The sequence below is a fragment of the Hippichthys cyanospilos genome, chromosome 22 (assembly GCF_059441005.1).
Source record: "Hippichthys cyanospilos isolate Australia breed blue-spotted pipefish chromosome 22, RoL_Hcya_1.0, whole genome shotgun sequence".
Classification (NCBI taxonomy): domain Eukaryota; kingdom Metazoa; phylum Chordata; class Actinopteri; order Syngnathiformes; family Syngnathidae; genus Hippichthys; species Hippichthys cyanospilos.
Window position 1 is genome coordinate 1,743,109 of NC_142390.1, and position 21,780 is coordinate 1,764,888.

General features: G+C 43.8%; 3 protein-coding genes across 3 annotated transcripts; all 3 read left to right on the forward strand.

The window, feature by feature from the left end:
* The first annotated feature begins 1,213 nt into the window (after window positions 1-1,213).
* On the forward strand, window positions 1,214-11,778 carry dcn (decorin). Its single transcript, XM_088406705.1, has 8 exons — window positions 1,214-1,411; window positions 6,169-6,407; window positions 8,001-8,113; window positions 8,717-8,930; window positions 9,019-9,132; window positions 9,201-9,294; window positions 9,795-9,933; window positions 11,074-11,778. The coding sequence occupies exons 2-8, from the start codon at window positions 6,191-6,193 to the stop codon at window positions 11,272-11,274; spliced, it is 1,092 nt and encodes a 363-aa protein (XP_088262831.1). The 5' UTR covers window positions 1,214-1,411; window positions 6,169-6,190; the 3' UTR covers window positions 11,275-11,778.
* A 3,050-nt stretch (window positions 11,779-14,828) lies between these two features.
* On the forward strand, window positions 14,829-17,542 carry lum (lumican). Its single transcript, XM_088405792.1, has 3 exons — window positions 14,829-14,998; window positions 15,513-16,391; window positions 16,463-17,542. The coding sequence occupies exons 2-3, from the start codon at window positions 15,518-15,520 to the stop codon at window positions 16,615-16,617; spliced, it is 1,029 nt and encodes a 342-aa protein (XP_088261918.1). The 5' UTR covers window positions 14,829-14,998; window positions 15,513-15,517; the 3' UTR covers window positions 16,618-17,542.
* Window positions 17,543-19,411: 1,869 nt separating this feature from the next.
* On the forward strand, window positions 19,412-21,513 carry kera (keratocan). The gene is made up of 3 exons (XM_088406595.1): window positions 19,412-19,642; window positions 19,938-20,812; window positions 20,899-21,513. Exons 2-3 carry the CDS (start codon window positions 19,951-19,953, stop codon window positions 21,060-21,062), a joined length of 1,026 nt encoding a protein of 341 aa, XP_088262721.1. The 5' UTR covers window positions 19,412-19,642; window positions 19,938-19,950; the 3' UTR covers window positions 21,063-21,513.
* The last annotated feature ends 267 nt before the right edge of the window (window positions 21,514-21,780 follow it).

The following is a 21,780-nucleotide window of genomic DNA, read 5'->3' on the forward strand; positions in this document are numbered from 1 at the left end:
GATGAAAGCTTGTTAAAACACAGAACCAATCGGAGAAAACCTGAAGGATTTCTTTTTAACGCAAAAAATCCAAACCAAAATGGCAGACGTATTGGGGGAGGGCACCTCAAAATGGACATAAATGTCCGCAAATTACGATGATTAAGTCAATCATATAAATGAATTACAAATGCCATTCATTTCAATACATAATGTTAATTAGATGCAAATGAGTTCTTATCAATGCAAAACATTTGCATATGCTAACATACCGAAGGGTAAAAAGCTAAACGTTCTACAAGGCAGCACTATGTAGCATGCTAAAATTAGCTAGCATGTTACCCACAGTCACAAGTTGTTGGATCAACTACCAAACTAATTTTAGGCATGTTATTATAAGCTAGAAAACATGAAATTGCGCATAAGCGCTGAAGCGAGAGGCGTTGATGGTGGAATGATGTTTGAATGGGTTGAATCTGTGAAAAAATGTGAATATTACAAAGGTGGAACGGTTTGAATTGGCCAAATATTGTAGAAGATACAAGGGAAAAACTGAAAAAAGTGGAAATGATGTGGGTATTCAAATTACAAAAACATAAACGGGTGAAAGGAAGTATATGTCAGTGGAAAGAACAATCTTTAACATATAAAGTAGGAACGGTTTGAAAAGGCAAAAAAAATAATATATAGGATACAGGCAAGACCGGCACTCCTACAAGACACGTGATTGGCTCACGGCGCCACCACCGACCGATGAGGGCAGGAGTTGGGGCGGGAGTAGATTCCAACTCCCGCCCTCACTGGTCGATTGTCGTGCCTTGAGTCAATCACGTGTCTTGTAGGAGCGCCAGTCTTGCCTGTATCTTATTTATTGATCACATATGCGGGCGGGCAACAATTGATCCACCGGCACCGGACTGCTCTATTTTTCTTCAAAAAAATGACATAACCAACATTAAAGATTGAGTCGCTGCTGATGGTGGGACTAAATTAGGCAGGAGTGCGTTAATGAGAACGAAGCGAAGGAGTTTTCAAGTCCTCCCTATCATTACCAGATGTGAAAGCGGCTGCCAGCTGAATCACTGGCCCACTCTCTCTTTCCTCCCCTCCTTTTTCTTCTTCTTCTTCCCTTTCCAGCTGTTTTTGTTGCCTGGCCTCCACCAATTGTTTTGGGTCTTTGCCCTCCCTCCTCTCCTCTCCTCTCCTCTCTCTCCTCCAGTTGCGTCTCTCTCCCCTCCCCTCGTTGTGACACAGCACACCTGCTTGATCTGCGCTGTCGAACGCTCCCGAGTCCAATTACCCCAAAGGCCCGAGCAGCCGCTTTTCGCTGCCTCATCCCCCCGAAATAACAAACGTGCCCGGATTTTTTTTGTGTTTTTTTTTCGGGGAGTCCCAGCTTCTGCTCTTTGCCTTCTGCTTTTCCCAGGAACAGGTTGGTCGCTGCATCCTTTTCACTTTCGGGGGGAGAATGTCGGGAAACGTATGCACTGACGGACGTTTTTGGGACGGCGTCATTTGATGTGTATGTGTTTTCCATTTCTTTGCCATGGTTTCCGATTCCCGCTTGGAATTCCACTCAGGCACCCTTTAGTTGGGCTAAAGGGGGTGTGGTGGGCGCCTGTTGATGCCGGTCCCACACTCTCCCCTCTTTGGCCTTTTGTCCATCCAATCCGGTCTTTTTTTTCCAGGCCAAGTGGACTGTTTTGACACTTGGTCGATTGATTGTTTGGACTGAGCCCGTGCGGAACCTCCTGCATTCCTGCGTGGCGTCGGCTCCAGAATCCGTTTTTTTTTTCTCGAAAAGAACCAGACGGGGGGAGGAATTGGTGGTTGGATTTTTCTGTGATGATTCACCTCATTAAAATTAGTAATGGCTTGTTTTTGAGCAGCTAATCTGTCAAAAAAAAGAAAAGAAGAACCTCCAACCCAACTGCTTTTTTTTTTTTGCAGGAGCCAAATTGCTCAAGGGGCTGTTTGAAGGCTTTGAAGATGAAAAAAAAATGTACCTGTCATTAATCCTGTAATTGCACAGCTTCCATCTTCTATCATTGAGAGGAGGTCTCAGCTAACTCATTACATCCTTTTTGCCAGCAGCAAAAAGAACTAATAGGGTTCAGCTGTTGTGAGGAAAAAAAAACAAAAAGAGAGACAAAAGTGATGAAAATCTGGGCTTGGAGGACAATCAGCGTGGCGCCAAGCAGATGTTTAAGATTTGAAGCAGCCATGAGTGAATGGAAGGTTTGCGCGGAAGAAATTTGAAGTTCTTCCTTTCCATCTGGAGTCCAAAAGCTAAAGAACAATGCAAGTTGCACATAGCTTTTTGGTTAGGAGGATCAAACAGGGGAGGAACATACCAAAAGCAATGGGGGGATGGAATTGGGTGGTGGCAAAAATGTGGTTGAACATGCTGTATGAAAAAAAAAATCCTAATAAGGCTTTTTTTTCTTATAAGGGGAATCTCGTTCACTCGCTTGAGTGTTTGCACATGTTGCGCCTTGTGAAATCTCCTGAAAAGTCACAAATCCGTCGTCAGGAGCTCTTCCAGAAGATCTTCATGGCAAACACGTGGGAGGAGGATGGAAGGAAGGAGAGCATGTGTTTTAAATGTCCCGTGGCCTTGAGAGGATCGGGGACAGTATGGCTTCCTCCGCTGTTGTCAAAAGTCGAACGCAAGCTAGGAAAATGACACAAAAGCCAATGGGGGCGCTGCTTCCTGTCTGGGATTCATTAGGAGTACTGGGGCCACGTTTGGAGGGGAGGCTGCCATGGAGAAAGGGGGGCTGACTTGGATCAAGACATGCTTTCTTGGTCATACATTGAGATATCAATCATGTGTGAAGAAGAACATGCAGACTTTTTCCAATCTGGATGCCAAATTTTGATGAGGTCCATGCCCAACATCGATACCCACGTTGGTATCAATCCATACCAGTCTCAGGGGATCGATACTACAGTTTCTGGAAAAATCATTTATCTGAAAGGTGTATTGATCTTATTTTTTAAAAATAGTTATCGATTTGGCCTGTTACATCAGACAAAAAAAACAAACAAGAGGCATCATTTTTCTTTTTCGTCTAAATAGCTTCCAAAGAAATGCAAAAATTAATTTTTATTTAACACAAAGATAGAACTCGGAGGACAACAGCCAATCATCGATTAGTCAATTAACTGTTTCGGCAAAAATCTCGTTTTTCAAACACTATTTTCTATGACTTTCATAACGGGTGTTTACATCGGGGCCAAAGGAAGTAAATATTTTTTTAATAATTATTGAGGTAACAAAGTTATTATTATTTTTTAACACCTAAAATAAAAACGATATTTGAATTAATCTCCAGTTGAAGCTTTATCTTTGACAACCCTAACGTGTATATATATATATATATATATATATATATATATATATATATATATATATATATATATATATATTTTTTTTTTTTGACTCAATGTCCCCGATATACATACATATATCCACACAAATAAGTATTTTGAATCCAATGAATTAAACGGGTGCACAAAATGGTAGTTTAGCTAAATGTTTGTTAGCGCCATTCACCACTTGTAAGATTACTTGGACATTTGACAACTTTTGATGACTCAACCAAAAAGTATGTTTAAAAACAACTAAATCCTCCTCATGGTAAGTCCCTGCAGTACCTGCCACACACACATACACACACTCACGCACACACACACACAAAGCCACAGCTGGGAAATATTACAAGCCTATTTAAAAAGGAATGCCGTGAAAAATGATCAGCAATCATCTCTTTGAAAATAACCATCTCGCTCACTGAAAGGGAGACAAAACATAAACATGGATTTAAAACAACAACAAAAAAACGGGGGGGGGGGGGGGGGGGTTCCTTTGAGATGCAGATAAGACGTGTTGGAGGTGGAGACAGGTTGCGGCACGTTTTTGACACGTGTCCTGCTTCACCATACATCCCGCCAGCGCCTTGACAGAATTTCTAAGGGGGTGTGTCATCTGTTGCGATTTTAGCTAACTTTATCCAAATAAAAGGATAGGAATCGAGGGAATTTATCTTTTAAAAAGTTTAACATCGTCGAAAGCATTAAGCATAACTCATTTTGGAAAAATGGGGGAAAATCATTTATGGTACAACTGTGGTGAATGATGAGCTAATGCTGCAAGGTCCAATGATTTAATTAATCGCTTAATCTCGCGATTAATCCACGAATCAGATTTTTTTAGCGTGTTTTTTATCTAATTAAAATACCTGTTCCCAAAAGCTCAGTATTTTTTTTCAAACCGGCCGCAGAAAACGCTCTCGATTCATTTGCATCTTTCGATGATTTCAATCATTGATTAACGCAATTTGTCGATAAAGAAAGATAGATAAAGAAAGCTCATCAAAGTGAAACACCAAAGAAATGAGCCCTGTTGATTTTATGGGCGATAAACAAAGCGCGTGTCAGATCGTGCACTTTCACCGATGGGATTAGCTGCCGCGGAAAACTCATCTCCACGCGCATCTTCGGAACTACTCGGGGGGGCGGGGTGCAGCGCGCTGCCAGATATGTGTCCAATCCCAACAATGAAAATTTCCAATGAAGGACCTCGCCCTTCACAAACAGCCTCGAAGGCATCCGTCGAAAACTTGGCCCACCGCGCGCGCAGACAAGACGTCTTTGCTTCTTTTGCTGAATTCGTAGTTTGTTTTTTTTTTGAGATAAGAGAGCTTAATGCAGCCAAGGTGACTCAGCCCGTGAGGAGATTGGAACAACATGTCCTCGTGGATCTCAGACAAGAAGTCTTTGTTGTAACCAACATGAGACGACATGGCAAACAAGCGGAGCAATATCAACGTTTGTGGCGTTTTCTTTACAATAAACGCATTATGAATCTAATGTAGCTCGTTCTTGGATTCTAGGAAACTTGGACTGCGGCATTTTTAGCGGACAAGAGTAATCATTATGGCTTGGGTCGACGTCATCCATGTGACCTCACGTAACCCTGGTTCGGATTGTTAGAATTCACACTTTCGAGCGCCAAAAACAAAGCGGTAGATACTGTTTGTACGAGCGCGCAAATAGTCGATTAGTAGGAAGTGTCGCCTTGGTTTTGGCGTTGCGGTAGCGATATCCAAGTCGTTGCGCCAAATCGCTTGTTAGCTGCATGTGGCTTATGTGTGCCCTTTGATTACGAAGCTTACAGAGGCCACAAAGCGTGGCAAGAAGATTGGCGGGTCCTGTGAAAGGTCAGCGAGTGTGCGCCGCAGTTGCGCTGTGCATAGACGACGTTAAACGCAAATGACATATTTTCATTAGCTCGCTAGCTGTATTTTTGGATGAATTATTATTACTGCTGCGCAAAAGGTCATTCTTAGCAAACTGTAGGCGAAACGTTACGAATGAATGGTAAATAAAGATTTGAGCCATGAGCTGATGAGGGTGGATATAACGACTCATTTGTTATCTTCTATGCTAAATGCTAAATATGCTAAATGCTAACCGAATACCATTTTGGGTCAACAAACATTAACTACCTTTAAGTAAAAATATTACATTGTTGTCTGCCACTAGGTGGCGCTAAAAGTATGGGTTTCAATAAATCAGTACATTTGTGATTTTTTTTTAAAATTTGTGCAGCTGAGTTATAAAGCGGTTTGTCACTCGTGGCGAAGGAAATATTACACGCATATTTTGAAGTCCTGCCCACATTCTTTTTCAAATTAAAAGCAAATACAGTTTTGCGGCTACTAAATTATTTGTAAATTGATTTGTAAATTGATTTTAATCAATCCGTCTAACAAATGTCAAATGAAATCCATCTTTGTTTTGGTTTTTGTCAAGCTCAGCCCGTCATACAGCCGCATCAGGCCTATTCACGTGGCTTTTGTGATGTCACAGTCCTGAAAACATTCGATATTAGAAAATATGGAATCATATTTAGTGATTACCTCTGACCTAATCACTTTGTTATGCTGTAAAAGGGTCCTAAAGGTCTCAAACGCTTCAAATTTCACCCCCGACAATGTTGTCAGTGTCTTGCGATATATCATGACTGCTCCTCAAGATGTTCCCTAATCTGCTAAATTGGAGAACCAGGTTTTTAGCCTGCTTTGGCAGTCCACCTCAATTTATCATCTTCAACGTGACCGTAATCATCTTTTTACCCGTCTTCTATTCCAGAGGAGTGAGATTTTGTTCCTCTTTCTGCAGGCTCCCCTCCACTAGCAGCACCATGAGGTCGGCCTGTCTCTCTTTGCTCCTAGTCACCGCCTGTTGGGCTCTTCCCTTCCGCCAATCTGGCTTCCTGGACTTCATGATGGAGGACGAGGCCGGATCCGGTCTGCCCGAGTCGCCCAAACAAGTGGAGGAAACAATGATGTTCCCCGAAGGACCCAAGTGCCCATTCCGCTGCCAGTGTCATCTGCGCGTGGTCCAGTGTTCCGACTTGGGTAAGACCACCAGATGGGATCAAATTTCCTGGCGTTAGGGTTATTGATCCATCCAAGGGATTTTCATTTCAGCTAAAATGGATCTCTGATGTTTATATCCGTCAATGGCAGCGAATGAGTGAATCCAAGAGGAAATTGCATTACCAATAGGCCCGGAACGGAGGAAACTCTTAACTCTCCAATGTTAATAAAGCCCAAATGTTCTGTAAAACCACTTAAAGACCACAATTAGTCTACACACAGTCACAAAAGTTTACAATGTTATCGTCCATGTCTTTTCTACTCTGACGTACAGCATAAACACAGGACGAGAAAAGGCTGTTGTATAAAAAGAAAGGGGTGCTCGGGTCTCAAGAGTCCAGGACAAACTGGGCGGGGATCATAAAATACCAAGCCCCGCGCAACCGTATTTACTTAGATGGCCCGATAAAGAGCAAACGGCACTCCCTGGAGATGAAGCTTCAAGGCTGGACTCCTTAAACCACACTGACATGTCCGACAAACATTCCGCATGCAGTCCACGGTAGCAATACCCATTTGGGTTCGAATGACACTTAGGGTGGGTTATGAAAACACTGTGGCTTTGTCATCATGGAAAGGCTAATGACAGGAAGTAGCTAGCTGCCAGGGGCTCCGTATTTGGTGATTAGAAACATGTGACTGCTCATAGGGGTACGCAACCACAAGGGTGACAGGTGACTTTAATTATGAGCAAGTTAGCAGAATGACGCAAGTGGTTTCCATGTAGGAGTACAACTCGAGTTAAGCGTACTTAAGCGGTCTCGTGTACAGAGCAAAACTTGCTCGCTCCATAAAACCTATCCCTGAGGAGCATGTTCTGGGGAACTAGTCGATATGTGGGAGTTAGTCAAACTCCAAAGGATCATCACTTGCGTTTACCAGCTAAAGACTCATCGATCATATACTTCCCGTTGTCGTAATCATCTGTCGCAGGCATGGCGAGGAAAGTTGCTTAACGTTTGTTGGAAGTGATTCAAACGTGGCTTTGATATCAAGCAACGTGATTCATGGTGAATTTCAACTGCAGAGGGGTGTCAGACAGTACTTCTCTAATCCATTTCCTGGATCTGAATCGCCTACTAATTTGTCATACTTGACAACTCTTGGCCGCAAGTTTTCAAGTGTTGCGTAAAGTTTGACATTTTACTATGGTCAGGAGCGCAACACCCTTTGTCTTCGACATGTTAGGGTTTAGTGTAAACAAGTCGACTAGGACGGGCGAAGGAACCCAAACCTCAAACAACAAAACCGTTTGTTTGCCCGTCAAACGTAGATGAACCCGATAAAACGCAGTAGCCGCCAAATGCCTTTCATTCGAAACAACTTGTCATGTGATGTTAAAAGTTGAGCTTAGCGTGCCGGTATGTCGCTCAGGAAATTTGTTTCCAGCTCCATTTCCTGCCATGTGCGTCTTACTGAATACTTATTCTTATTTGGTCCCTTAGGAACATCAGCATATTGTCAACACACTGGACTCGAGTTTCTTCCTTTTGGACCGTTTGGAATAAACCAATTTCCATAAAAACTGATGAACATGCAAAGATATTACTCCTGTTTTCCCCTTAATCACAGGTCTGAAGGAGGTTCCCAAGGACATCCCAGATGACACCACCCTGCTCGACCTGCAGAACAACAAGATCACCGAGATCAAGGAGAACGACTTCAAGAACCTCAAAGGGCTTCACGTAAGAACCTTGGACCTGTGAGTGATCATACCCTGTCAGTTTTCATGCACCTGGCAACTAAGGAATTCACCGGTTCGCTTAAAGGTAGGATAGTGGTGAACCCTTTGGTACCGCCACTCCCTCAGTCACCAGGTGCACAGAAACTATTCGCGTCGATTTCTGAGATCTGACTCTCGTTGGAACGGGCTGCATTCCACGCATCGTACGGTTACGCGAACATAGAACATCAGCGGATGAATGCCAGTGCGGACTTGAACTTAGAGCCCCCCTCCCAACTTGTTCTGACAACTGATAAGCTTCCAGGATGTCATGGAAAAGTTTACAGTGACCTTACAGAAAGGCAATATCGTGGAGAAACTTTGTAAGTGTCAGAATTGTAGAAGGAGCCAATCATTGAGTCCGACGGAGCAGGTAATTGCCTCGCTGTCTTGGAATTTTTTTTTTATGACGTGTGAACACATGGTTATAGGCATGGCAAAACATTGTGGTCTGGCTTGATTTATGCTCTCCGGTTATGTCATCGCTCCCAATTACGATGCAAAAGAGTTGCGCTGATTGGTAACAGAGCACAAGTAGAAGATCCCAATATTTTTCCGCCCGCAGGCGCTGATCCTGGTGAATAACAAGATCAGCAACATCCACGCCAAGGCCCTCAACCCGCTGACCAAGCTACAGCGCCTCTACCTGTCCAAGAATAATCTGAAGGAGATGCCAGCCAACATGCCCAAGAGTCTGCAGGAGCTGCGCATCCATGAGAACGAGATCACCAAGATTAAGAAGGCCTCCTTCCAAGGAATGTCCCACATCATCGTCATGGGTAAATCAATTTAAACAAATGTTTGTTTGTGAGTCCCGCAGGGATGTATCGTCCACATTTTTCTGATTATTGAATTCTTTTGTTTCAGAGCTCGGATCCAACCCCCTGAAGAGCGCAGGAATCGATTCCGGCGCTTTCGCTGACCTCAAGAGAGTTTCCTACATTCGTATTGCCGACACTCAGATTACAGAGATCCCCCAAGGTACTCATTTGATTTTACACAAAGTACTCTGCCTCAAAAATGATATTCTGGATATTTGTTTTTCACAGGTCTGCCTAGCTCACTCTCTGAGCTCCACCTGGACGGAAACAAAATTTCCAAGCTCACCGCTGAGAGCATGAAAGGCCTCAAGCAACTGGCAAAGTATTCAAAATGTTTTGTTTCTCTTGTTTATCCATCACTATAATTTACTAGAAGTAAAATTTCAGGATGTTTGAGTTATGGGATTTCTCCACTGCTCAACTTTAATCACTAAGCATGGCAATAAAGTCGTTTATTTTTTTTAGATATGGGCCTTAGGTCTTCCCATAAAACAGGATTTGGGATATTTCATCCTATTTGAAACACTTTATCTCCTTGGATCCAGTTTGGAAACGCAAACGATAGTTGCGGGATCGTTCAAATGCCTGGTTGGACACAAAATACTGACGGTGGAAAATTGAGAATGAACAAAGAGAGCTTTGATGCAGGACCAGTAGAATGTGTTTCATTTTCCATTTGGTCCAACCGAAGACTGGGATTGGGACATCAACAGGTGTCGGTGAACTGTTTCCATGTCATCATTTTCTCACTCGCTATTACTACTGTACTACTAATGATAATAACACAATGAGATAAGTGGTGATGTCACTTGTTCCCCCCAGACTGGGCCTGAGCCATAATGAGATCAGTCTGGTGGAGAACGGCACCCTGGTGAACGTCCCCCACCTTCGGGAACTCCATCTTGACAACAACGCCCTGACCACGGTGCCTCCAGGCCTGCCCGACCACAAATACATCCAGGTTAGGCTTGAACTTCATCGCGATGGCTGCGTTTTAGCTGATTCGCGATAAGACGCCACTCCTTCGCTCTGATCAAAACCACGCAGCAAACCGTAAGCAAAATCACATGTATTCAATTACTCGTTAGGAAGACCGCTGACATCTCCTCTCTGTAGGATCAGTTTGACTTGTTTTCTCTCCTTTTAAAAAGACAATCGTGGCACGTTTCGCCACATTTGCGCAAGTATTTGTGAGACCCCAGATACTGCTGACTTGCATGAGACACAATGTTGTTTTGTGGGTTTCTTTGGATATTCATCAGAAAGCTCCAGAGTTTCAACCCTCATTTTGAAATGGGAGTTTTAAACCTTGTGGCATTATTTCCAGCATATGATTAAAACGTGTAAAATTTCAAATTGCAACGATTGTGACATTTCAATGTGATTGCAGCTAGACGTGCTTTTGTGTACAAAATAATCCAAATTTTGGACCATATAAAACCATTATAACGACAATTTTTGAGATGCATTCGGATTTACGACATTGAATTTTTGCAACATTCTGTTAAGCGGTCAAACTATGTCAGCAAATAGAAAATTCTTTTTTGGCTTGTGTTTCACCTCAAGACAGTAGGTGGCAGTCAAGACCAGTTAATGGCTATGTCTTAAAGGGCCATAATCACATTACAGACTACGACAATAGACTACAGCATACCATTAAAAAAAAAAAAAAAAAAAATGTGGGTGTTAATAAATGTAACCTACATATGTATGGATAGAACTGAAGGAAAACAATATTTAGAACTAACTTATTACGGCTTTAAAGCATTTACAAAATTAGGAAAAAAATGCAATGTATAAAGTGCGCACAAGGGTTAATTGTTATGAGCTCTAGCAGTGAGCTTTTTAGCAACATTTGTGGATGGTTAGCATCTGGCAAAAACGACTCAACTGATAGCCAAGTAACTTGGCCAGCTTTTTTTTTTGGTAATTTTTCAAGGGGCGCCGATCCAAATTGGGATTGCTTGGCCCCGGTATTCAAGTGTCCTGGACGTTTGTACAAAAATTTCCAGCGTATTGGGTTTTCAGAGTAGCTCTTATTGTTTTTTTTTTTTTTTAAACAACGGTTCGACGGCGTAATCGATTCAATCCCTTCCCGCAGGTGGTCTACCTCCACGCCAACAAAATCGGAGTGGTGGGAACGGAGGATTTCTGCCCTCCAGGCTTCAATACAAAGAAGGCCATGTACTCTGGTATCAGCCTCTTCAGCAACCCTGTCCCCTACTGGGAAGTGCAACCCATCACCTTCCGTTGCGTTTTCGACCGCTCCGCCATCCAGCTGGGCAACTACAGAAAGAAGTAGAAAGTCTCTGCCCCCAACATCTGTTCTTTTACCACCACAGAAGAAGTGTGCGTTTGTAAATGAGCGTGTTAAAGGTTGTGTTTGACCACTGACCATCACCCCGCCGACCCGACTCTCTCCCGACGGCGGACATGGACCTCAAGCACATTTTTTTTCGAATTCCAATTTTTTAAAAACCGTTATTTAGCTCGGCTTCGGTTGGTAAACGCGGCTTGCAGCAAACACGCACTGCACATCATTTGTAGAGCCGTAATATATTCTCACACTCAAACTGTAGCATAGTCACGCGCATCATACGGGACGGTTATTTTGAATTTTTTTTGGAGACGAGGCCTGTGGAGCAGGCGGCCAAGCCGTGAAAGTTTTCAATCACTTCTGTTTTCAAGTAAGCGTGACTTCCATCGCTTCCTCATGCTCACCACTCGTTTGCCTTTTCCTACTTTTGCTGTTCGGTGAGAACCAAGGTTCCTTTCGAAATTTAGAATAAACCATATATGTTTTAAATGTCACGCCCAAAAATTTATATGCATGCTTTTATTCCGCCATTTTTCCTCATGTTCTTTCCATTGCTGCTTTATTGTTTGTCTCAAAAGAAGGGTGCCCCGCTGCACACCTAAGTCGGTGTGAATGTTGTATGTATAGACACTGTATATAAATGCTGTATAAAAACCTCTCATTGCATACAAAAGGCACAAGCACTTATCATAGCTTAAACCTTTAACTAATATATCAGCAACAAAGGTGTTCCTCTTCATCTACAGAGTAAGGGGTTCCCGCTAAAGGTGTCCTGAAAGAATAAAAATACTAATGGAAAACCTTTGCGATGGTTGTACTGACAGAAACCGTGCATCGTCGTCACCAAACACTTCCTGGGAGCCAAAGCGAAACCAAAGGTAAGGCCATTGTCCAAGAAGAAGCCAGACTGCAGAAATGCACCACATCCTGGTCCACTAGCAAGCAGGAAACGCCACCTTCGCACCGCCTCACTTTACGTGACCATTTTTATGGTCCGAGACAAAAAAATATTGACACGAGAAGCACATTGGGCCTCTGTGATTTACAGCTCTCCGGAGACTGTGGGAATATTTAGGTGAATGAAATGAAGCGGGACGCAGTGGATGAGACAAAGCGTTTAGCTTCAAATAATCCCTTTGCGGTTGAAGATCGACATCGATCTTTTGCCGCAACATCTGTAAAAATAGTCGCCCTGACAACCGGGCTGCAAGGATTTAACCTACGTTTTCCAGGACCTCGTTTTTGAGAACCAAGACTGGAAATGTGGCTCCATCTAGAGATTGTATAAAACATGAGAAGGTTGTGAAAATGAACCGGTATGTTTTCCTTTGTAAACTGACATAGTTTCACAGATACAGCAGGCGACGACGGGGCGCAAGGGTTGTACGGAGGAACCGAGTCCTTCTCAGGTATTTACATTGTTGGTATTTCGGTTTACATGTCAACGCGGGGACGCAAACCAGCTCTGGATGGTTTACAATAAACCAGACCAGAAACAACATACTCCGGTGAACTTTAGCCACCAGATGGCATCTGTCACTAGTTTGTTTTTTTCACATATTTGTAAATGTCTGAAGCATTATCTATATATCACTTAAAACAGTTTATAGGATTGATCCACATATTTACCTGAGGATCATTGAAACCTGATCCAGATGTGACAGAGAATATTAGGAATAAGATGGTGCCGGCTAAGTTTCCTCATGCATCAGTCTGTTGCCCCCATGTGGAGGTTAGGAACATTGCTTCGATTCTCTGGCTCAGACACACACAAGCTCAATTTGTCTGTCGTCAAGCCCCGTAAGCCTAATTGCCTGCTCGAGGCTCATTACCCGCAGTTTGGCTGCAAACGGAGTTGGACGCACGTGTAATGCGGCCTTCGGGTTGATGTGTGAAAATCCCGAGACGAGAGGGAGGTTAAAAAAATATGTTTTCCATCTGTTTTGGTCACACAGTTAAACGACGCTAGCAGACGGCTTTTACATTGGTAAAGTGCACTCAAGCAGATGTGTTTCTGATTCGCAGCCTTTGCTTGCTCTAATCTTTAATCTCATTAGGAATATCTGGACCAAGCCCGCAATTTGCTACCTTATCACTAGCGGAGCTTCTTTTTGGCACTTGTGCAGCACATGTGCCCCCACGAGGGTTCGCAGTGACCACATGGCCGCACGGCAGGGACAGAAGGTGGCGTCTGGCGTCTTGTCTGAGAGTTTATTAGAGGACTCAGTGTGTCAGTGCCAAGGCGTCCCAGAATATCCCTGTTTGCTAATGCTGCGTGTGCCTGAATCTGCGAAGAGCCCCGTCGGAGCATGTGCGTCCCGGTGGAGTTTCTGTGCAATCGCTTACTCGGTGCGTGCGCGTTTGTCAGCCTGGGAAGTGCTTGCGACTTTGTATCATTCGCTGCACACTTTACTGAGTGTAACAATGGTGAAAGGAACACAATTTGCCACAATGCTAATGTTGGCATGGAAGATACTGTTTCAAACAAAGGTTGGTGCCTCAAAGACTTTTACCCATTGGTAGAACGGAAAGTTTTCTCCATTGGGTGTCTGTGCTGGGGAGTTGATTCAGTAAAGAACCAATGAGAGCTTTATTTCTCCACATTTTGCCTGCCTCGGGGGTGGTGACACTTCTCAAGTTCAGGGGGTTGAAATGAATAATAAACCTAGATCTTGTATTGCAGTTGGTAGAAAATAAATCTTGCCAAGTCCAAGAACTTCATAGATCCAAATATCTCAGCATTTACACCAAGAATGCCTACAAAGACTAGCAAATGGTGGCGAAACCTAATCTTCTTGATGGAGGTATTGCTTAGAACGTGTGTGATCAACTAGGCTTGGTGGGAGGACATTGACTTCTACGCCCGGTGGAGTACAACCAATCAAAAGCATCCATGATATCCCGCCGTGCGTTGACAGGGTGATAAATGTCATCCAACAAATGTTGGAGGCATTTGGCGCATCTAAACTCTCGTGCCCCCCCCCCTTTCTTCAAGAAGGTAAACCCCCCTGCTCGGTTGTCAATGTAGAACCAATAGGAAGGTCTAGATGGACAATTGTTGGCCTTCGAAATGTGCTGAGAGGAAAGAATGCAGCGGTGGTGTAAAAACATTGACGGAAACACGAGATGGATGCGATCTGCTTCTACTTACCTTCTAAAAGCACTTTCCAATTCAGTCTGAATGTTATGCAAGACTTTTCTGGCCGTCTTGCTACAATTTTTGCTCAGACTTTCCAGAACCGTATTGACAGATGATTAATTCCTGCACTTAAGTCTCTGGGTTTTTATATTTTTTTTTTCCTTTTACTCCACTTTTTGTTTTTTTCCAAAGAACAACCAGGTGTACCAAAACGAACACCTGGGATGCTCGGTGACAAGGTGACACCCAGACTTGCTTGCACCTGTTGTTGGTTTTGGACATTCACATCCATCCGCTGATTCTCTACAACTGGTATGGATAGAAAAAAGCCCCCCAAAACCTCTACATACACCCCCAAAACCTTTTCCTCCTCCTTCCCAGCCGCCATCCTCTTCTCCTCCTCCTTTTTCCCCTCTGTCTATCCATCTCCCCCCGCTTTCTCTCTCCTGTCTCTCTCTCTCCTCCCTCTCTGTCTTTCTGTTCTGTGTTTTCCTCCAGGGACGTCTACTTTAGTGTTCTACCACTGGCCCTCCAACCCCACGTAGACAGTACGTCGTGAGAGGAGAGCAGGTAAGACAGTATGTTGCATGGACGGATGAATTCAAAATTGATTGGAGATGGATGTGAGCTTTTGAGTTGCAGAGAATGCAAGGTTAGCAAGGAATTTTTCAAGGTTTTTACGTCTGTAGAGATGTCTTTGGATATGTAAAATTTCATGGTTTAAGACCAAGTTTTCAAAGAGTCTTATTTTCGTGCACCCTCGGCAGGATTGGAAAAACACACAAGATGGTAGGACTAAGTGTGACGAAGTGATGGGCAATATTTAGGATTTTTGGGACATCTGTGTTGCATTACCGCCGCCGTGGCCTTTGTGTGCACAGGAATCTAGGAAGGTGATCGGATTTGTTGTTGAGGCTTCAAATTGCCCCTTTGGGTCTCAGGTCTTGAACTCTTGGATGGTTATATAATGGTTCAAAGAAGTGGGTGTGGCACTGCTGCTGAATGAGTCTCCTCTCTTTTTTTTTTTCTTGCAGCTCTGTTGACCACCTTATGTGTGCTTCTCTGCTTCTTCTTCTCCTTCCAGAAGCCATGTTTCCTCTCCGTGTACACCTGTTGGCAGCGCTAGTCTGTCTGGCATTGTGCCAGTACGAGGACTACGATTATGTGCCGCCCTCATTGATAGGACCCTCAAGCGCAAACTGCGATCGCGAGTGTGAATGTCCCATCAACTTCCCCAGCGCCATGTATTGCGACAGCCGCAAACTCAAGGTTGTGCCAATGGTGCCATCTGGGATCAAGTATTTGTACCTTCAGAATAACCAAATTGATGAGATCAAGGCCGGCGTGTTTGACAACGTCACCTCCGAGCTCCGGTGGCTGGTCCTCGACAACAACCAAATCACCAACGGGAAGATCGCAGCCGGTACCATCGACAAACTGACCGCCCTCGAGAAACTCTTCTTCAGCCACAACCTTCTCACGGAGCCGGTGGTCCCTCCTTCCAAGGTTCTTGACGAGCTCAAGATGACGCACAACAAATTGAACAAGTTCCCCTCCGGTCTCTTGAACGACAAGGAAAATCTGACCTCCGTCAACGTGCAGCACAACGAGCTTAGCTCCGACGCGGTCGCCGGCGCCTTCAAAGGCTCCAAGAGGCTTCTGTCCCTGGACGTAAGCTACAACAAGCTGAGGAAGCTGCCCGTCGGTGTGCCGGCCTCGCTGGAAATCCTCTACGCTGACCACAATGACATTGACGCCATCGGCTCGGGGTACCTGGGCAAGGTCCCGGCTCTGCGCTACCTGAGGCTCTCTCACAACAAGCTGGTGGACTCCGGGATCCCGGCGGGAGTATTCAATGTGACGTCACTGGTGGAGCTGGACCTGTCTTTCAACAAGCTTCAGTCCATCCCCGATATCAATGAGCAGCTGGAGCAACTCTACCTCCAAGCCAATGAGATCAGTAGTAAGTGGCCAACGCCGCGTTGCCTCAAGTCTATTTTACTGAGGGACGACGTTATTCTCTTTTTCCTACAGAGTTTGACCTGTCAAGTTTCTGCAAGTACGTGACTCCCGTCAACTTCTCCCACCTGAAACATCTGCGCCTGGATGCCAACAACCTCACGCACCACAGCATGCCCCCCGAGACCTCCAACTGCCTGCGCATGGCCTCTGAGATCTTGTTTGAATGAGGAACTTAATTCCACATTTCCATCATTGATGGATTCACATGTCGAAATAATCCGCGAATCCCCTAGGACAAAAAAGTCATCTACTTGTTGAAATGATCCTCAACATTCACACATTCAGTATGGCAAAAAGGGAACCGTATTACTGCATAATTTTCAAGCTTGAAAAAAAAATCTGATTATACAGTAAATAATGGCAGGGGGTACTAAAGTTTCAATGCTTAAAAATATTTGTAGATACCAAAAAACGAAAATAAAAATAGTTTTGAAAAAAAACCCTAGTTTAGTGGTGCTGTAAGCTAATTTCGCTAACACGCTCATTTTTGTAGCTCTATATGACAAGGCTTGTCCCCAACTTGCTCGCATTTAACGACGATTTTCATAAAAAGCACACTTCAAACATTCCAATTAGACACGTTAGCTTGTCCAACAGAGACAAGACGGAGTAAACGATGACGTTAGCGTCTCCGGTGTCTCTATAGTAGCTTCACTTTGTCTTGTATGTTCTGTGTTTAGCATGTATAGTATCGTGTTTAATAAAACCATTGCTGTGTAAAAGGGCCAGCAAGAAAGACCACATATTTAGCGTATTCATGAATAAAATGTAAAATACTTGTTCATTAAACAGAATTAACACTTAACTTTTGAAAAAGTTCCACAAGCATCACATATTTGTTTGTCGCGCACGTTGGTGGTTTTGTATTCTTACCCTTTCATGCATGAATTCAAATGCTATCATTCTTCTGATAATAAACTACAGCTTTTTCAGTTGGAGAAGTTCTCTATCGTTGCTTAACGTGACTGTCATAAACTACCACATCTTGTCTGGATCATTTTTTTCTCTTCTTTGTTTGAGAGCCACTTTGGAAGATCAGTGCTCATGAATTCACTGTGAGGAACTCCGTTTCAATAAACCATGTTTCCAAGATGTTTGTATGTATAGAGCTTTTTCATATCATGTGTGCTTGCATGGAAACACCAAAAAAAAAAAAAACGTCGGGCTCAGAATGATTCATTTCAAAATTAGTTTATATTTAAAATGCGTTCAATGCTAGCTTTGCGTTAGCTTGGACCTTCTTCTGCAGCACCCCTAAAAAAATCATTTGATTTTTTTTTTTAGCTGCAGAAATAGAGATGGCAAAGCTAAGTTGCTCCAGCACATGGCAACCAACATGCTTGGCTCTTTGCATCGTCTGTCAAGCACTCGCTGACACCACTGTCAAAGTGCCAAATCTCTTACTGAGCTCTTGGCTTGTGTGTACAACACACATACAGATCATAAGCATCTGTAGTTTCACGCAAAACAATCGAGAACACATTGTCCGATTCTGTTCTAGTTAGGGGTTCGGTTTTCTTTTTTCATATTGCGGTGCGTGGACAATGTCAAGAATGTTAAGTGCGGTACTTGAGGGGGAAAATGGAAAAAAAGAAGATATTTTCGTGGTTTCTGCTCCATTTTGCAATACGCTTAACAATCCCTACATGATATAATCGGACTTGACTTTTCTCTTGGTGGAGGGAAACGTTCTGGTGTCGGTGGCCCATTTAAAATAACAGGTGGAAACCCAGAGGCAATGCGGTTTAAAATTGTAAATACTTTTATGCTAGGCAAAGTATATGACAAAAAATCCTACCGTAGGATCCAAAATTGTCAGCAGAAATTGAAAGTGTGATAGCTACTATTTAAATGGTTTCGTAACCAGGGGGGTCGGACGACTTCCATTGTATTCTTTCACTTCTTTACATGTTTTTAATGAGAAGAATGCCGTCTCATTATGAAGCTTCAAATCTCCTGCTAGTTCTAGACATTTTAAAGTTTAATCTCCTGATTCCCAAACATTGAACCACCCAAAAAAGGTTTAAAACCAGGGGGTTGAGGAGCCTCTATCAATTCACCTAACGGAGCTAGCAAGCGTGGCCCCAAGGCCTTTGAGTGGTGTAACCGACTGAGCATTAATAACAAACATTGACAAGTGAGGAGCAAGTCCACGTAGGGTAGGATGAAGACCAGATGCGTACCTTCCTCTACATTCAAAACCAGATGAGAAAAACAAAAATGCCGGACCAAGGACATGGCGGTTTTCACAAAATCGTCTTCAGCACTACAAGATTCAGAAGGAAATCCAAGTAAACGCTGACAAATCAATACAGCTGCGGACTTTACAAAAACTACTTACTGATCGGACTTTGCCTGTGTACAGTTTCTGGGAGATCAGGTAACGACAACATGTTTTGTATATGAACTTTTATGGTTAAAAGTCTTTGCCTTCAAGAGTTTTTGCTCAACTGTAAGGGCACGTTTAAGCCTAACGTCCGATATTTTCCATCCTTTCGACAAGAGATTCACAAGAGAGCAAACACGCGAGGTGGACGGAGTCTGGCGTGTTGCCCACGCCCTCGCACAAGTCTCTAGGGATTATCCTGTTGCATCGCCGTCTCTGCCGTCATCGCAATTGGCAAGTCTGATTAAAGCTGACCTCACACCAATGCAACCCATACCACCGAAAAGCTTTTGACAGGAACGCTACTAATAATAAAGCAAAAAAATAACAATAAATACATCAGGTATTGTGTAGCGTTATCTATCGCACTGCAAGGGCGCAACCGTAAAACTCCAATCCGATTTCTGGATGTCAATGAAAAGACAACTTTGGAGACATTGTAGATCTTGGCGCCACGGAATTAACGCAGAGATTGGCAGTGACCCTCGGGGATTTGTTAGTTCAGAAGAGATCAAGTGCAGCACAGAGGAATTAAGCAAGACTAAGGTGCATGCGGACGCAAGCAGACAAGGTAGAACAGGTAGAGGTGCAATGACCTCTTTCTAAATGGGCCATGTCTCGAGTCTTGTTAAGGCTTAGCACACGAGTCCTCATTGGCCAGTCAAGGATTGGAGTGGCAAGCTGGTATAGTTGAGGGAAAAAAAACAAAAAAAAACGGAAGTACAAATACTAGGAGGTGAGCGCTAGAGCCTCAACGTTTGGCTGTGACGACTCCACGAAGGACGCGTCTTTTGATTGAATTTGAGGTAGGTTTCTTGACTATCATGATGTTTATTCCAGCCTGTAATCGATTTTAGTGACAACGCTTTGACGGCAAGAGAACCGGGCGCACATCTCTTAAAACTAGTGGTCGACCTTTGTCTTTGAAGAAGTTCTATGCATGGAAATGTCTGAAAAAATTTGTTCTGCGCAAAACGCTGGGGGCATTAAGAATTTAAACCAGATGTCATCTGCAAAGACTCAGTGATCTGGAATTGATCGGGACTCCTGACCTGTGAGACGGACATGCTAACCACTCTCATGTATTTCTTTCCATCCAAGGAAGTCCATCAAAATGCGACTCTTTTTGACGCTTCTCTGTTCCGCGTGCCTGCTCGGGAAAGGCCTGAGCCAGGACATGCCTTACGAGGAACTGATTGCCCAGATCCAAGCTTGCCCTCGGGAGTGCCACTGCCCCTCCAACTTCCCCCGTGCGGTCTACTGCGACAACAAAGGTCTGAAGAGTATCCCCCCGATCCCTCCCTTCACCTGGTACCTCTACCTGCAGAACAATCAAATTCAAGCGGTCTCAGCCGACTCCCTTCATAACGCTACCCAGCTGCGTTGGGTTAATCTGAGCCGTAACAAAATAACCAGCGAGGGAGTGGAAAAAGGCACCCTGGATGCAATGTCGCGCCTGGAACACCTCTACATGGATGACAATCTCTTGTCCTGGGTACCGTTTCCTCTCCCGGCCAGCCTGGAGCACCTAAGTCTCTCCCGCAATCGGATCTCCAAGATCCCTGACGGAGTCTTCTTTGGCCTGGATAAGCTAACCCTCTTAGACCTGCAGGGGAATAAGCTGATGGATGATGCCGTGACTGAGGTGAGCTTGAAGGGTCTTAACAACCTGGTGCAGATCAACCTTGCCAAGAACCAGTTGAGCAGCATGCCTCTTGGCCTACCGCCCACCACCACTCAGCTCTTCCTCGACGGCAACAACATTGACAAAATCCCCGCAGGTTACTTCAAGGGCTTGCCCAAGGTGGCTTTCCTTAGGCTAAACCACAACAAGCTCGGCAGCAGCGGCGTACCAAACTATGTGTTCAACATCTCCAGCATCCTGGACCTGCAGCTGTCACACAACCTGCTCACCGAGGTTCCCCTGATCCCCACGGGCCTTGAACAGCTGTACCTAGACCACAACAACATAAAAAGTAGGTTTCCCAAGTTTCCTACGGATGCGGTTGTAGTAACCGGTGAAACTATGAGTGACCGTAATCGTTTCCCTTCTTCATTTTAGGTGTGAGTAGCTCCAACGTCTGCCCCGTGGACATTGATGCCGTGGACGCCAACGACAGTGCGCCGCGACTGCGCTACCTACGACTGGACGGCAACGATATTGAACCACCGATTCCCAGGGATGTCATTCTGTGCTTCCGTCTCCTTAGGTCCATTATCATCTAAAGAAAAATGGTCTCCTACCAAGAACAGTCCGAACGCACGACACAGGCAACATAAGAATTGTTTTCTATTTCAAGAAATGTACTCACTAGTTGTGCCTTCAATGTACAAATCTGTTGTTTAGTTACCTTGTATTTAAACGGAACAAAGTCTTCTATTGACATCTGCTTAATTTTTATGGTTTTTAAAAGATTTGGAGACGAGTACTTTTTCTATACATTTGTATTTGCCGGCTGTAATTTATGTTTTTAACCATTGTTCTTTTTGGGATTCTGGTCTTTGTATTTCTGAAAAAGTAAATTTCTGTATTTCCCTATGTCTAGCATGCAACCGTGCGTGACTAAATGTTAGGATCGAATCCAGGAATTTTCTGTTACCGTCTATAAAATGTACCAACTGTTTGGTGATCATGTAAAAACTTTAGAAAAACAAAATAAATCTTATCTTTGCTGTCTCTTCATATTTTTTTAGCAAAGACATCACACAGGAAGCACATCGCATGACCCCAAACTAAACTAATTTACATGCTCAAAATAATCCAAAAATGAATATTATTGGACTCTGGACATAATGATTCCTGGATCACTGGAAATGTAAAATACAAACGTAGAAATTAAATGACCTAAAAAAAATGTCTCTCTGTGCACTCATCACCAACACACCAGCACCATCTCATGGCAAACAAGTGAACTGCATTCATATGGTCAACTGCTACAATTAA